The following is a 13,662-nucleotide window of genomic DNA, read 5'->3' as shown; positions in this document are numbered from 1 at the left end:
GAGCCAAAGAATTTTTACTTAACCTTTTCTGTATCACATTTATATCCCCTTTCTTCTAAACTAGAAATACTTATTCTCAAGGGTACAGGGATGGTAGAATTAGAATACTTTATAATTGCTTATTTGTTTTAATCACTTACTACACAGAATCACAAACAGCAGTCCTAAAATAAGACAAATACTACCACCATATGACTACTGAAAACATGACATTTTTACATATGTCCTCTGTTTTTTTGTGGTTACATTAAATGTACATAGAGCATCATCTTGTCTTCCTTTTAACCCTGATTTAGTTTTAGTTTTACAAGTAACTACATATTTAAGCTTCTCTGTTAATGTCTTTTTCTTTTCTTGGGTTATCTGAATCTCATTCTCTAGTACATTCCTTAGTAAAGGCCCTTAGAACAAGATCTCTTCTTATGTGTTAATAATTGCTGTCCAGTTTATACTTGAAAATCAGTCTTGAGAATATAAAATCTTTGGCTCACATTTTCTTTTCTTCTACCCCTGTATGTTCATCCATTTTCTTCTGGCATGAACTTTTGCTGTCAAAGTCTGAAGATAATCTGAGTTAGGTGATCTTTAAAGATCAGTATTTTACTTGAATACTTGTAGATGTCACATCCTGGGTTGATAGTATGAGAGACATGGAAATTTCAGTATGTTGCTTCAGATCTTTTTTATTTCAGAAAAATTTCCCTAAGTTCTAATTTTTTGTTTTTTTAATTTTTTTTAAATTTGTTTTTCTTCTTTAAGGACTCCCATTATCTGTATGTTGGATCTTTGCCTAGTTTTAGTATATGTCATTTTTTCTTAAGTATTTTTTATATCTCTTTCATTTACTTATTTCTCAGCATTTTTCCTTTTTATTTTTTGTTACTCTTAATATATTATCTACTTTATATATTTACACTTGGAGTCCTTCTAGTTTAGTTTTCATTTCTGAAATGAGTTTTTTCTTTTATTTCTAATTCTTGAGTTCTGTCCCCTCACTTTTGAGTGTTTCTATTTCAGATTTTTTTCTTTCATGTCTTGTTTCATTTTCTTAATCCCTTTAGCTTGTTTCAAAATAGGTTACAGTTAGATATGTTTTGTTGGCAGTTCCCTTCTGGCAGCATTTATTGTAGGAATGTTATTCTGCCTCTTTTCTCTTATTTTCTAGTAATAACTTCATGTGGAATTTGACCTGGATACTTTTGTTGCTGATTTTTGTGGAAAATTTGGTTTTCTTAACTTTTAAAATGGGGATGGGATTCAAGATAGCTTTCAAACTCCAAAGACTCCTATTATTTTTCTGTAAAAAAAAAAAAAAAAAAAAAAAGATTTCCTACCGTATTCTTTGCCACTTTTATCTTGATCTTCTCTGCCTTTCCTCTTTATTGGCCCTGTCTTGCTCAATTTATATTCCACTCCCAGTAGTTTCTCTGTAGTGTGGTGGCTGTGTGCTGGAAGGGAATTCTTGCTTGTTAGTTTCAAGAGTTCACATAACTCGATTGCTATAGCTTTTTTCAAACTTATCATCATGCACCCTTTGTACTTACTTGCTCTGAGACCAGGCGAAGCTCTTCTAGTTGCAATTGCTGTTCTTAGATTGGCTTACTGTTCTGTCCAGTGAGTAAGTACCTCATTGGTTGTTGGGGGTTTTTCCTGTTCTGAGGTCTGTCAGATACTTGATTACTTCCTCTTGCACAGCTGTCATAACTGTGTAGTTTTTATGCTTGGTGGTGGTTTGTCTGCATATGCTTATCTTTTTGAACGGGGTTACTGGAGATACCTTTTCCACCTAATTTTGTTGTGAATGGTAAGTGTGAACTTGAAGTTTGGCCTTGTAGTTCTATTTAGTGAATCAAGGTATTTAGAAAACTATCGCTGTGGCTGTCATCTTCCTAAATTCCTATCCCACCTGTCTCTGTTCTTAAAAAAATTTTTTTTAATGTTTATTTTTGAGAGAGAGTAACAGCACAATTGTGGAGGGGCTGAGAGAGAGGGAGACAAGGAATCCAAAGCAGGCTGCAGGCTCTGAGCTGTCGGCATAGAGCCTGACACAAGGGCTCGAACCCATGGACTGCGAGATCATGACCTGAGCCAAAGTCGGACACTTAACTGACTGAGCCACCTAGGCATCTCTCAGTTGTTTTTAAACACACATTTTTCTGAGCCCTATAAGTAAATTTTTTTTATCTTGCTCTTTTTTGGGGGATGTGGGGAGGAGAGGTGTGATTTTCTATAAAGCCTATTATAGTAATAGATTTTTAGATTAAAAATTCTAACACATGGGGTGCCTGGGTGGCTCAGTCAGTCAAGCACCTGACTCTTAATTTCAGCTCAAGTCATCATCTCACAGATTCGCTGACAGTGTAAATAGAGCCTGCTTGGGATTCTCTATCCCTGCCCCTCCCTCACTCATACTTTCTCTCTCTCCTTCTCTTTCTCTCTCTCTCAAAAATAAATAAACATGAAAAACAATTCTAATACTCTTGGTCCTACCATTCTCCATTTGTCTCCAGCAAAATTGCAGATTTACCTTAGGGACTGTAATCCTTCACTTACACATATTTTGTATGTCCTCAAAACTGTCCTTGTGTTCACTGAAAAATGTTTATTTAACACACATATCATTCTGTTGTTTTGAATACTATTTAACAATTCTGACTAAAATTATTCTATCCCCTTCCATTTAATGGGCTTCTGAAGATTGACTTTTGGAGGTTTTCCTTCCCTTGTTTTGTTTAAGCAAAAAAACTACAAGACAGACAAAAGAATTGGCAACAGCTATAGTCAGAATTAATATACTTTTTAAAAGTAATTTCTTTGCCCAATGTGGGGTTCTAATACATGACCATGAGATCCAGAATTGCATGAGAGCCAGCCAGCTGCCCCCAGAGTTAGTATTTTCATTGTATAGAATTCATATAAGCCAATTAAAAATATGTTAAGCCCTAATAAATGGGCAGAAGTTAGTGGTAAACAAATAGATGAAAACATTTTAGTTCTATTGATAATAATGAAAAATAATGCGTCCTCTTTTATCCTACTTAACTTTGCGAAAAAATTAGAATCATAATACTTATTGGTATTGATGCAGTGAGACTGGTACTCTCATATAGATATATTTCTTAGTTAGGACAACTGGGATGTCTGCCTTGGGTCCTATCCTTTGGTGGATTCTGGGGGGTGGATGGGTGGGTGACAGGTGGAGAAGTCTAGATTTTTTTTTTAAATAGTTTATTGTCACATTGGTTTCCATATAACACCCCGTGCTCTTCCCCACAAGTGCCCTCCTCCATCACCACCACCTCTTTTCCCCCCTCCTCCTTCCCCTTCAACCCTCAGTTTGTTTTCAGTATTCAATAGTCTCTCAAGTTTTGCGTCCCTCTCTCTCCCCCTAGAAGTCTAGATTTTTAAAAAGCATTATGAATGACAGCAGACTTTACCATTGTATTCAACACATTGTAAATAAGCAATGATTTCTATTTTATGTATACGCAGAATATACTGCCCCTGATAAAATAAGAGTAGCACCATTTAGGAAAACAATTTGTGACATAGTATGTTTCAAGATTCATAAGGTTGTTATCCTTCTGGGATATAGTAGCCCCATTTCTGAGGTTCTCTACTTAAGAAGTAATAAAAAATGTAGTAAAAACTATATTTCCTAAAATGGCCTATGTAACCAAAAAAATCTAAAAGACCTATTTAAAAGAAAGGGTTAAGTAAATTGGGTTTTTTAACGTTATCAGTTGAATCATGAAGCTTAAGTAGACATGGAAAATTTTGCATGACTTTTGTTTCGTTACTTTTATATATGTACTGTGATAACAATGGTAAGGAACATGTATATGCAAAAATCTGGGAGAACATCCATAAAAAGATAGCATTCATTGTTTTCAGGTAACAGGAATATCAGTGGTGTTTTCTTTCTTTTTTTTAAAGTAAACTCTGTGTCCGGCATGGGGTTTGAACCCACACCCCTGAGATCAAGAATTGCATGCTCTGCCAACTGAGCCAGTGACTTCTTTGTTTTTTAAACTTTTTCTGTAATGTGTGTGCAATAATAAAATTTTTAGGTTAAAAAAAAAGTCTTGATTGTGTGTCTTCTTCTCCACTTTTGCTGCCTATATTAGTATGTTTTCCAGGAGTAAGTTGTCTAGCTATCTGTATTTAAAATTGGATGTGTTGTTAAGTTATTTGAGCAGTTGAGAGTTTTAGAAGAAAGTAATCGGTAATTTCATATGACAGTTATACAAATGTCTCCATTAAAAATATTTAGTGCATGTTTTTAATTTTAATAGGTTTGCAGAATGGCTTCTGATTACTCAAGAACGTGTGCTAGCCCAGATAGCATTCAGACTGGGGACGCTCCCATTGTCTCAGAAACCTGTGAGGTCTATGTTTGGGGGAGCAATAGCAGCCATCAGTTGGTGGAAGGCACACAAGAGAAAATATTACAGCCCAAACTGGCTCCCAGTTTCTCTGATGCTCAGACCGTGAGTTCTCTGCATGCCTTACAGATTGGTAGATGACTTTAAATAGTGTTAAGGGTTTTTTTTTTAAGTGGGTGAAGATTCTTGTTTCTTATCTATATTGTTTCTATACTGTATTGCATCACTTTTTTTATTTTAACAGAAAGAAACTTTTAGTCCATGTTCCTAACTTTGTTTCCAAGTTTCAAAAAATTAAATTGGGAGCTGGATTTTTAAAAAGAATTGGGAATGACAATAGACTTACCATTATATTCAATGCAAATGATAAGTAGGACTAAATAAAAACTAGAATTTTCTCTTTGCCAGATTGGCATTTTTATTTTCTGCTTCTACTTTTTTACATTTGTAGCTACCTTTAAGCCAAGATAGAACCTCCCATTTTATTATTATTTTCATTAAAACTCATGTTTTATTTGAATGAGTGTAAAACTTATTGTCCTTGCCATAACAGACTCTAAAGGATTTATAGGATAATTTTATTTCTTGCTCTTTACTCACCAATTATAAGATGAGGCTGAAACATTTTACTGTATTGTTTTATTGAACCATGACTGGGTAGATACCCTGAAAAGATAACATAAACATTAATTTTGTGCTCAGCAAATTAATAGTCAGCATAAAAAGGCTATTAATAATTTTCTTTATTATCTGTTTAATGTCTCTGGAGATTCATGTCATATTCTGATTTTAAAGACTTACTTTGAACCTCTTTGATAAAACTAACGTTAAATATTACACTTGATTCTCACAGAAGCATTTTATTTTACTATTCTTTGTTTGCTTATAGATTGAAGCGGGGCAGTACTGCACTTTTGTTATTTCTACGGATGGTTCTGTCAGAGCTTGTGGTAAAGGCAGCTATGGGAGACTGGGCCTTGGAGATTCTAACAATCAGTCCACTTTAAAGAAGTTAACATTTGAACCTCACAGGTCCATTAAAAAGGTTTCATCTTCTAAAGGATCTGATGGTCACACGTTAGCTTTTACAACAGAAGGAGAAGTCTTTAGTTGGGGAGATGGTGATTACGGGAAACTGGGACATGGAAATAGTTCAACACAGAAATATCCCAAGCTTATTCAGGGCCCTCTGCAGGGAAAGGTATGTGCTTTCTTTTTGTATTTAAAAATAATTAGATGTACTGTGCTATAAAGAGGATATCTTTCAGATTTTGATGTATTCTTTCTGAAGTTTCCCTCCACCCCCAAATCCTTTGACTGACTTTTGTATATTTCTGTATGGTTTACAAAACACTTTCACATATGGTACTTAATTTTAATTCTCATAACAACTTTGTTAAGGTAGTTATTATTCTCATTTCACCTGAGGAAACTGAGAATCCTCCATTCAACAAATATTTGTTTAGTCCTTCCTAGAGCCAGGCAGTGTTTTAGGTATTACACATGCAGCAGTGAACAAAACAGACAAGATCTTTGCTCTTATGGAGCTTTAATCTGTGGATAGAGATAATAAGCAAGTGCATAAAATAATTTCAAATAATAGCAAAGAAAAAAATGAGTAATGTAGTAGATACTAACTTGGGTGGAGTGTGATGTTAGGTAATGAGGTTGTAAAGTTGGAGGAGGAGGCATTTTAACAGAAACCTAAATGAGGCTTTTAGAATGGTTAACTAACTTGCCTAAGGTCACACACAAATAATTAGCACCATTAGAAACTGAACTTAGATCTCTTCTTCATTTTTTTATTTTAAATGTTTACATATTTTTGTGAGAACGAGAGAGACAGAGAGCATATGAGCACTAGTGGGAGAGGGGCAGAGAGAGAGGAGACAAAGGATCTCTGTTATCAGCACAGACTGTGAGATCATGACCTTAACCAACTGAGCCCCTAGATCTCCTCTTGTTATTTCTATTTTACTTTTTCTTAAAGAAGTAAAGGTATTTTCTTAAATTATGTGCAATTATATGGGTTCCTCCATTTTAAGATTGTGTTCTTTTCACAAAAGTTTTTTTTTTTTTTTAACATAAAACCCTTCTAAAGTTAAATTTTTTATTTTATACCAGAATTACAAGTAGGACACTTTTATTTCTTAGGAGATTGTCTGACAAGGTTGGCTATCAGATTAATTTTTACTTTATTATAACTTTCAGTATTTTAACCTAGACATCAACCCCAAAGCAATGAGCCTTGGAATGTTCTACTTGACAACAAAATAGGATACTTGATAAGATGTTGAATGTGGGGCAGGCACTAAGGAAATTTTCAGACAAATACTATTTGAAGTTGTATTTTTCTAGTCTTTCTAGCACCTTCTTTTTTCCTTAATTCTAATTCTTCAAAGTTTTTTTTACTTATATTCCTTTTAATGTCCCATTTTTTAATGGAAACATGGCCAGTTAAATATGACTTAGTATGAAGGTCATGAAGGAAAAATGTTCCAAAAAGTAAATTACATTTACAGATAAAAATTTCAGAAGTTTTTAGCATATTATCTAAAATTTATTAGGTGCTCAATATTTTTAATTGAATCTAAATTTAAAATTTTCTGAAGTGAGTTCTAATTTTTGGAGATTGTAAAGATGCAGAGTAACTAGTATAGATATTTTTTCTATTAAATTGCTATATTGACTAGTGTTAAAAAGTATGAGTGCTCCTCCAGTTAATGTTGCTGTAATAATCTTATTCCCCTGATTCTACTCATCAACTATATAGCTAATTGAGGTTAAAGAGATAGTGTTAGGAGTTTAATTAATGTAAGCTTATATACGGCTTAGATCTTTCTGCATTGGTAATAATCACTGTGTTTTTGAGAGTTATCCCTTTTATGTAATGACTTTTTCTTGATTAGCCAGGATTGGAGGTTTTATGTTAACATTATACTTAAAAATTTTTTTCATTGTTCATGAGCATTCAGCCCCAGCCAACTCTTTGAGTAAAGACTTGATTGGTGATATAATATCCTTGCAAGTGATTAGATTGCAACCTTTACAGTGCCTGTGCATGATTTAAGGAAAGTTACCTTCTCTGTGTGGAAGCCAGCTTTCATGGCTTGGGAAACAGAGCAGAGGTAATTCATCACTTTCTTGACCCCAGGTACTTTTGTCCTGGGCACAGCCTCTATAGCTATACATGGCAGCTTCTGCATAAGTTGTGAATACCAATATCTTTGAAGTCTCTGTGCATAAGATTAAATATGAACTATATGTTTTAGCATATTCATGTTCTTCATCCTGGCGTGCTTTGTGTGCATTGTAGGTAGTTGTTTGTGTGTCTGCTGGATACAGACATAGCGCTGCTGTCACAGAGGATGGTGAATTATATACATGGGGTGAAGGAGACTTTGGAAGATTAGGTAAGATTTTTTTTTTAATTGTAGTTACTCTCACAGAAACACAAATGATGATTACTAAGAAGTAGTGAGACTAGATCTAATAGGCAAAAAACTGTTATTATTTTGTTAGTTTTAGCTCAGTAAGATAGTTTTTATATAGTGAGTACCTGGATTCAAGTGTTGAAATTTAAGCTGTAATTAAATCCACCAGGTGTTTACTGAGTACCTATTATGAGCAGACACTCACTGAAGGATTTCAGGGATAAGAATGATACCATCATGATCCCGAAGTGTATAATTTAGTTGGTAGTGAAAACTAGTTGACATGAGCATGATCCTAGATAGCATTAGACAAGTGCCGGGAGAGAAGCACATACAGAGTATTCTAATGATTCACTGAAGGGCCTGGGTCTCTCAGTTTGAGAGCAGCCTAGAAGATTAGATGAGAAGATACTAGAAATGATTCTCTTTCATATTTAATTGTACTTTGAGAACATCTTACTTATTTCTGTCATTAACTTATAATGTTTATTCTACCTGTGAAGTAATGACCTAAAGAAAAAGAGTTAACGTTATTTCTTTGTTGCATGTGTTTTTTCCAAGGTCATGGTGACAGTAATAGCCGTAACATTCCAACGTTAGTGAAGGATATTAGCAATGTAGGAGAGGTTTCTTGTGGCAGTTCACATACTATTGCTTTGTCTAAAGATGGGAGAACTGTATGGTCCTTTGGAGGAGGAGACAATGGTATGTAAAAATTTATTAATTGATAGCTTTGGGCTTATATTCTTGAGATTTCAAAAAATTTACTTTTCTGTTGTATATGCCTATTGTAGAAAAACTATAAAGATGAGAAGAAATTTAAATTTAAATGAACTGTTTCAAAAATGTTGCTAATAGCTGTTAAAACTTTCATAGGTAGACATCCAAATGATCTATATTTATGTAAATATATACATATATTTCCACATGGATGTCTTTTTTGAAAACCAAAGCAGACTTACATATACCTTAGATATTTTATAACCTTCTGGTTTTTATCTAACAGTATTTTAAAAAGATGTTTGTTTATTTTTGAGAGAGACAGAGTATGAGCAGGGGAGGGGCAGAGAGAGGGAGACACAGAATCCGAAGCTGTCAGCAGTGAGTATGACACAGGGCTCGAACTCACAAACCGTGAGATCGTGACCTGAGCCGAAGTCAGATGCTTAACTGACTCAGCTACCTAGGTGCCCAAATAGCTCAATGTATTCTTTTATGTGATTCGAACACAACTTAAAAAAATCAGCTTATTATTGTTTAGTATCTAGATGATTTCCAAATATTTTTCTGAATAAAAAAACTATACAACTAACTAAATCTTTGTCTACTCTTTCGCAACTACGAGCAATGTGAGATTGCTTATTTCCCTGTATCTTTCAACAACAAACACAGGGTATTAAAATTAAGATTATTTAGGGGCGCCTGGGTGGCTCAGTCAGTTAAGCATCTGACTTTGTCTCAGGTCACAATCACATGGTCTGTGAATTCGAGCCCCTCGTCAGGCTCCGTGCTGACAGCTCAGAGCCTGGAGCCTGCTTCAGATTCTGTGTCTCCCTCTCTCTCTGACCCTCCCCTGCTCACATTCTGTCTCTTTCTCAAAAATAAATAAATATTAAAAAAAATAAAGAGATTATTTGAAAAATAATTTCAGTAGTGATGATGGTATCATTTAATTAGTATTTCCTTGAGTCTTAGTGGGTTTATATTTATATGTTGTTGACCATTTGTTTTTCTTCTTTAGTGATTTGCTAAGTCTTCTATTTCAGTAATTATTGGATTTGTTCAAAAATTAAAAATAATTAGATACACAATCTTGTGTAGAATGTATTTATTACATCAGCAGATTTGAAGTTAGAAATATGACCGTCAGAGTGGAGAAAGAAAAATACTTTTCCATATCTCTCTTAAAGTGGTTTTAATTGCTTGAAATTAAGATTCAGAAGACTGTTGGTTGTTGGTTTCTTATAACAAAAACATTCATTTGTTCACATATTCTGTCAGAAACAAGAGTTTTGCACATCTGTCAGGTAAGTGATGGAAAGATGAGCAGTATTTATCAACATAAATACTTAGGTAAAGAATAGAGGTTCTTTAAAACAAGTAAATTGTTTAATTTGAATGTGTGTGTGTGTGTGTGTGTGTGTGTGTGTGTGTGTGTGTGTTTGTTTTTTTTTAAATAGGCAAACTTGGCCATGGCGATACTAACCGAGTGTATAAACCGAAAGTTGTTGAAGCTTTACAAGGAATGTTCATTCGCAAAGTTTGTGCTGGGAGCCAGTCTTCACTTGCTTTAACATCAACAGGGCAGGTAGGACTAAGGGATGAGCATAAAAAGCTTAAATTATTTCAGAGGAGTAGGTAACTAAAAAGTAATAATCATAATTAAATATTAAAGTTAAAAAATACATTTTAAAGGCGGTCTACTGATATGAAATATTTTCTCCTGTTTGAAGAAGTGGAGTATTTGCAAAGGAATCCGATTTTCTCTCTTGTCCTGTATGATGCAGATAAACCTGCCCTCAGCCTCCTGTTCTTTGTATTAAGATGGTTTAATTAAACCTTTTTAGCACTCAGCACCCCTTAAATGTTTTCCTAAAAATTGTAGATAGTGGGACATGGTGAGAATAGATCTTGTTGGAATCAGTGATAGGAACTGAGAAGGTAAGCCGGTGATCAATAGAGGGTAAGGAGAAATTTCCATGTGGAAAATAATCTGAGGGGGTAGGTATATCTAAGAAAGTGTGTGTCAGGCTTAGGGTAGTCAGAGCTTTAGAATACCTTTATAAACTTTTGAACTTCTGTATGCATATTTTGATTGCTGTCTGTTTTTTGTTGGTGATAGAGAGGGTCCAGGTATGGTGATAAGATTGATAATAATTTTCTTCTTATTCCATCAGCAATGACAGTGAAAAAGTGAGCTGACCACTCATTGACTCACATGTAGGAACCCATTATGTGCCAGTAGTGGTATAAAAATGTTTTCTGAGCAATTCACAAGGCAGATGCATAGCAAAGCTGAAATTCGCATATATTTTAATTTTTTTTGAGTCTAGAATGCCTTTTATCCTAAAAAATCAAGCTATTCATTAACCTGTATATCATTACATTAGTCATTTGTTACAATGCTGGATATTGCCTTAAAACCCGAAGCTTCTCTTTCACATCTTTGTCACTATGGGTTTTGCGGTGAGAATCTGTGAATTGAAGCCAGCAGATGCTCACTTGTTTGATGTATAGTCATACAAATCACACACCTCCCTTTATCATGTGGTTCTTTTGTATGAGAGGGGTAATGATTTCCACTTTGCTTACAAATGATCAGATAAGGTAATTAATATGAATTGAAAGTCTCTATAAATTTTCAAGTATTATTCAGCTATTAGTTGGTAATACATTTATTACATTGCCAAAGAAACTTGTAAGTTAGTTGTGAGATAGACTAGTATCATGAATATACCAAGTTATGTGAAATCAAATTTATATACTTAGGAAGAAGTAAAGTAAGAGAGACAGAAAGGGAGGGATGGAGGGATAGAGAGAGAGAAATACTTTTAAATGCCAAGGGAAGTTCTGTTTTTTGTTACACTTGCTGAGCATGAGGTGATAGGTGGATATCTGCTTTTCCCTCATTCCTGTTAGGCTATTTCACTGCCGACTTCCCATCATATTAAGTATGATTCTTATGTTGAAGAATACAGTAATGCATTTTTTAGACAACAGAGTCCCTAAATACAGGCCCAGTGTTTCTTTATCTGGTATTCAGCCAAAGTAACACTGCAAGAGGAAGCTCTCGCTGTATGGGTCTTATTGAGTGACAGTAGTATATTGTACCTGAATGGTTTGGGAGATTTAGAATGACTTTGACTACATATTTTTTCACCCTCCTAACCCCTCCTAACATATACCTTTAATTGTACTGAATTTTGTTCTTTTTTATCATTGTCTTAAGTAGTTTTCTAGCAACTGGTACAAGCATTTGCTGATCATTTTTTGTTTTAAGAGGTTTAATCTCTCAGTAGTCTTTACTAAAAGAATTGCAAGACAAAAAAAAGTCCCAAACCTGGTGGCGTAAGGGTAAAAGGTCTATGTGATATTATTGCAACCCACCCAAGGAAAAGGAAGGTCACTTGGTTTGCTAATTGTTTTGGTTTTGGGTTGCCAAACTGGCAGTGATTCACTCTTTTATCTTCCTCTTCACCTCACCTTTCCCCCAAGGTTCTTAAATTAGTCAGTGGTTGTTATAGAATTAATCAGATGCAGATGTTCAAAGAGAACTGTGTGGACTACTGCTTCACACGGCCATCTTTGTAAGTGATCATTAAAATTCTTATAACAATGAGGTGTGGTGGTTTTTAACTAAATCATAAACATCAGTCGTATGATTTCATTTTATATGTTTATACCTTGGTCTAATCAACCAAGAAATATTTATTGAGACCTGCAGAGTGAGAAATGTATGAAGTTGTAAGATCGCAATAGGACTTCTGAGCTCAGATCCTTCTAAGATCCTTCCATTTTTTTCTGTGACCAGGTATTTTCCTTTTCAGTTTGGCTGCTTGTCTGTCTGTGCAGTGAACATTTAAAAAAAGAACAATAAATAACTGAAAATCCTTAACAGCCAAAACAGCAAATATTATTTTTTAACAACAGAAAGTTATTATTTAGTATCAAACCACACTCTTGTTTAATAGGTGATATTTATTTTTAAGCAATGTAAGTCTTTGCCCTAGTATCTCAGGATGTAACATGTAGTGCTGTTCTGTTTGGTTTAGGTCTACGCTTGGGGCTGTGGAGCTTGTCTAGGTTGTGGTTCTTCAGAAGCTACTGCTTTGAGACCCAAACTTATTGAAGAACTGGCCACCACAAGAATAGTTGATATTTCTATTGGAGACAGTCATTGTTTGGCTCTTTCTCATGGTAATGCCATTTGTTTTTAAAAAAAATAGTATTAGCTTTTAACCTTCTATAAATATTACATCTAAATTTGGCTTTTCTTGTGTTCTCTGTTTTGTTTTTAGATAATGAAGTTTATGCCTGGGGCAATAATTCTATGGGGCAGTGTGGCCAAGGAAATTCCACAGGTCCTATCACTAAACCAAAGAAAGTGAGCGGCTTAGATGGCATCGCTATTCAGCAGATCTCTGCTGGAACATCACATAGTCTGGCATGGACTGCTCTTCCTAGGGATAGGTAAGAATGCCCAGGTCTGAAAATTCTTGTGTTCTAGTAACAACAGAAGCACCAATAAAAGCAAAAATAATTATACTTTGTTCATAAAAATGCCCTTTTGGACATTTCTAGTATTGGTATTTTTACTGTCATAGAAATGGCATATAGAGTTCTTTCAATTTGAATGTTGAGGTTAGATTTATAAGCAAGAAGTTATACCATGTATTTAAGATATTTTCTTAATTTAAGTGTCATCTAAACATTTTGAATTCTTTCTTTGTCTCTAGATATTGATTTTAAAAATTAAATGCATATTAAGAGGAAGTTACATTTAAAAAAATTTAAATCAGAACTAGGCTTTATTAAACAGTTGATTAGCCTCAGTGGCCTTTATGCGGTTGGTCTTTTGAAAAGAAGCAGTGGCTATACTTCTTTTTTGTTTAATTTTTTTTAATTATTTTTTTTACACAATTTATTTTTTTAACATATGCAGTTATTTTCTGTTATTTACAATACAGTAGTTACAATGATACTCCAAACAGAAAAGCAAAGTAAAAAATCAAAACCCCCACTTCTATTTCATGTAATTAGACTTATACAGAAATTAGAAGGTTAAGTACCAACTAGTTAATCACCTAATTTCACAGCTGACTAAAGTGGCAATCGTTATATAG

The 13,662-nt window shown here is 34.2% G+C and overlaps 1 protein-coding gene across 6 annotated transcripts in view; it reads left to right on the top strand.

Moving 5' to 3' along the window:
- HERC1 (HECT and RLD domain containing E3 ubiquitin protein ligase family member 1) overlaps window positions 1–13,662 on the top strand; it is a 180,117-nt gene that overhangs the window by 46,042 nt on the left and 120,413 nt on the right. For all 6 annotated transcript variants that reach the window (XM_029952982.1, XM_029952984.1, XM_029952983.1 and 3 more), the window contains exons 4-10: window positions 4,296–4,490; window positions 5,275–5,586; window positions 7,702–7,798; window positions 8,381–8,524; window positions 10,000–10,127; window positions 12,592–12,736; window positions 12,838–13,009. In XM_029952982.1, the coding sequence (XP_029808842.1) occupies window positions 4,296–4,490; window positions 5,275–5,586; window positions 7,702–7,798; window positions 8,381–8,524; window positions 10,000–10,127; window positions 12,592–12,736; window positions 12,838–13,009 (1,193 nt within the window). The remainder of the gene's footprint in view (window positions 1–4,295; window positions 4,491–5,274; window positions 5,587–7,701; window positions 7,799–8,380; window positions 8,525–9,999; window positions 10,128–12,591; window positions 12,737–12,837; window positions 13,010–13,662) is intronic.

The sequence above is a fragment of the Suricata suricatta genome, chromosome 9 (genome assembly GCF_006229205.1).
Source record: "Suricata suricatta isolate VVHF042 chromosome 9, meerkat_22Aug2017_6uvM2_HiC, whole genome shotgun sequence".
NCBI lineage: Eukaryota > Metazoa > Chordata > Mammalia > Carnivora > Herpestidae > Suricata > Suricata suricatta.
The sequence above is the reverse complement of the archived record's forward strand: the minus strand, read 5'-3'. Positions and strand labels throughout refer to the sequence as shown.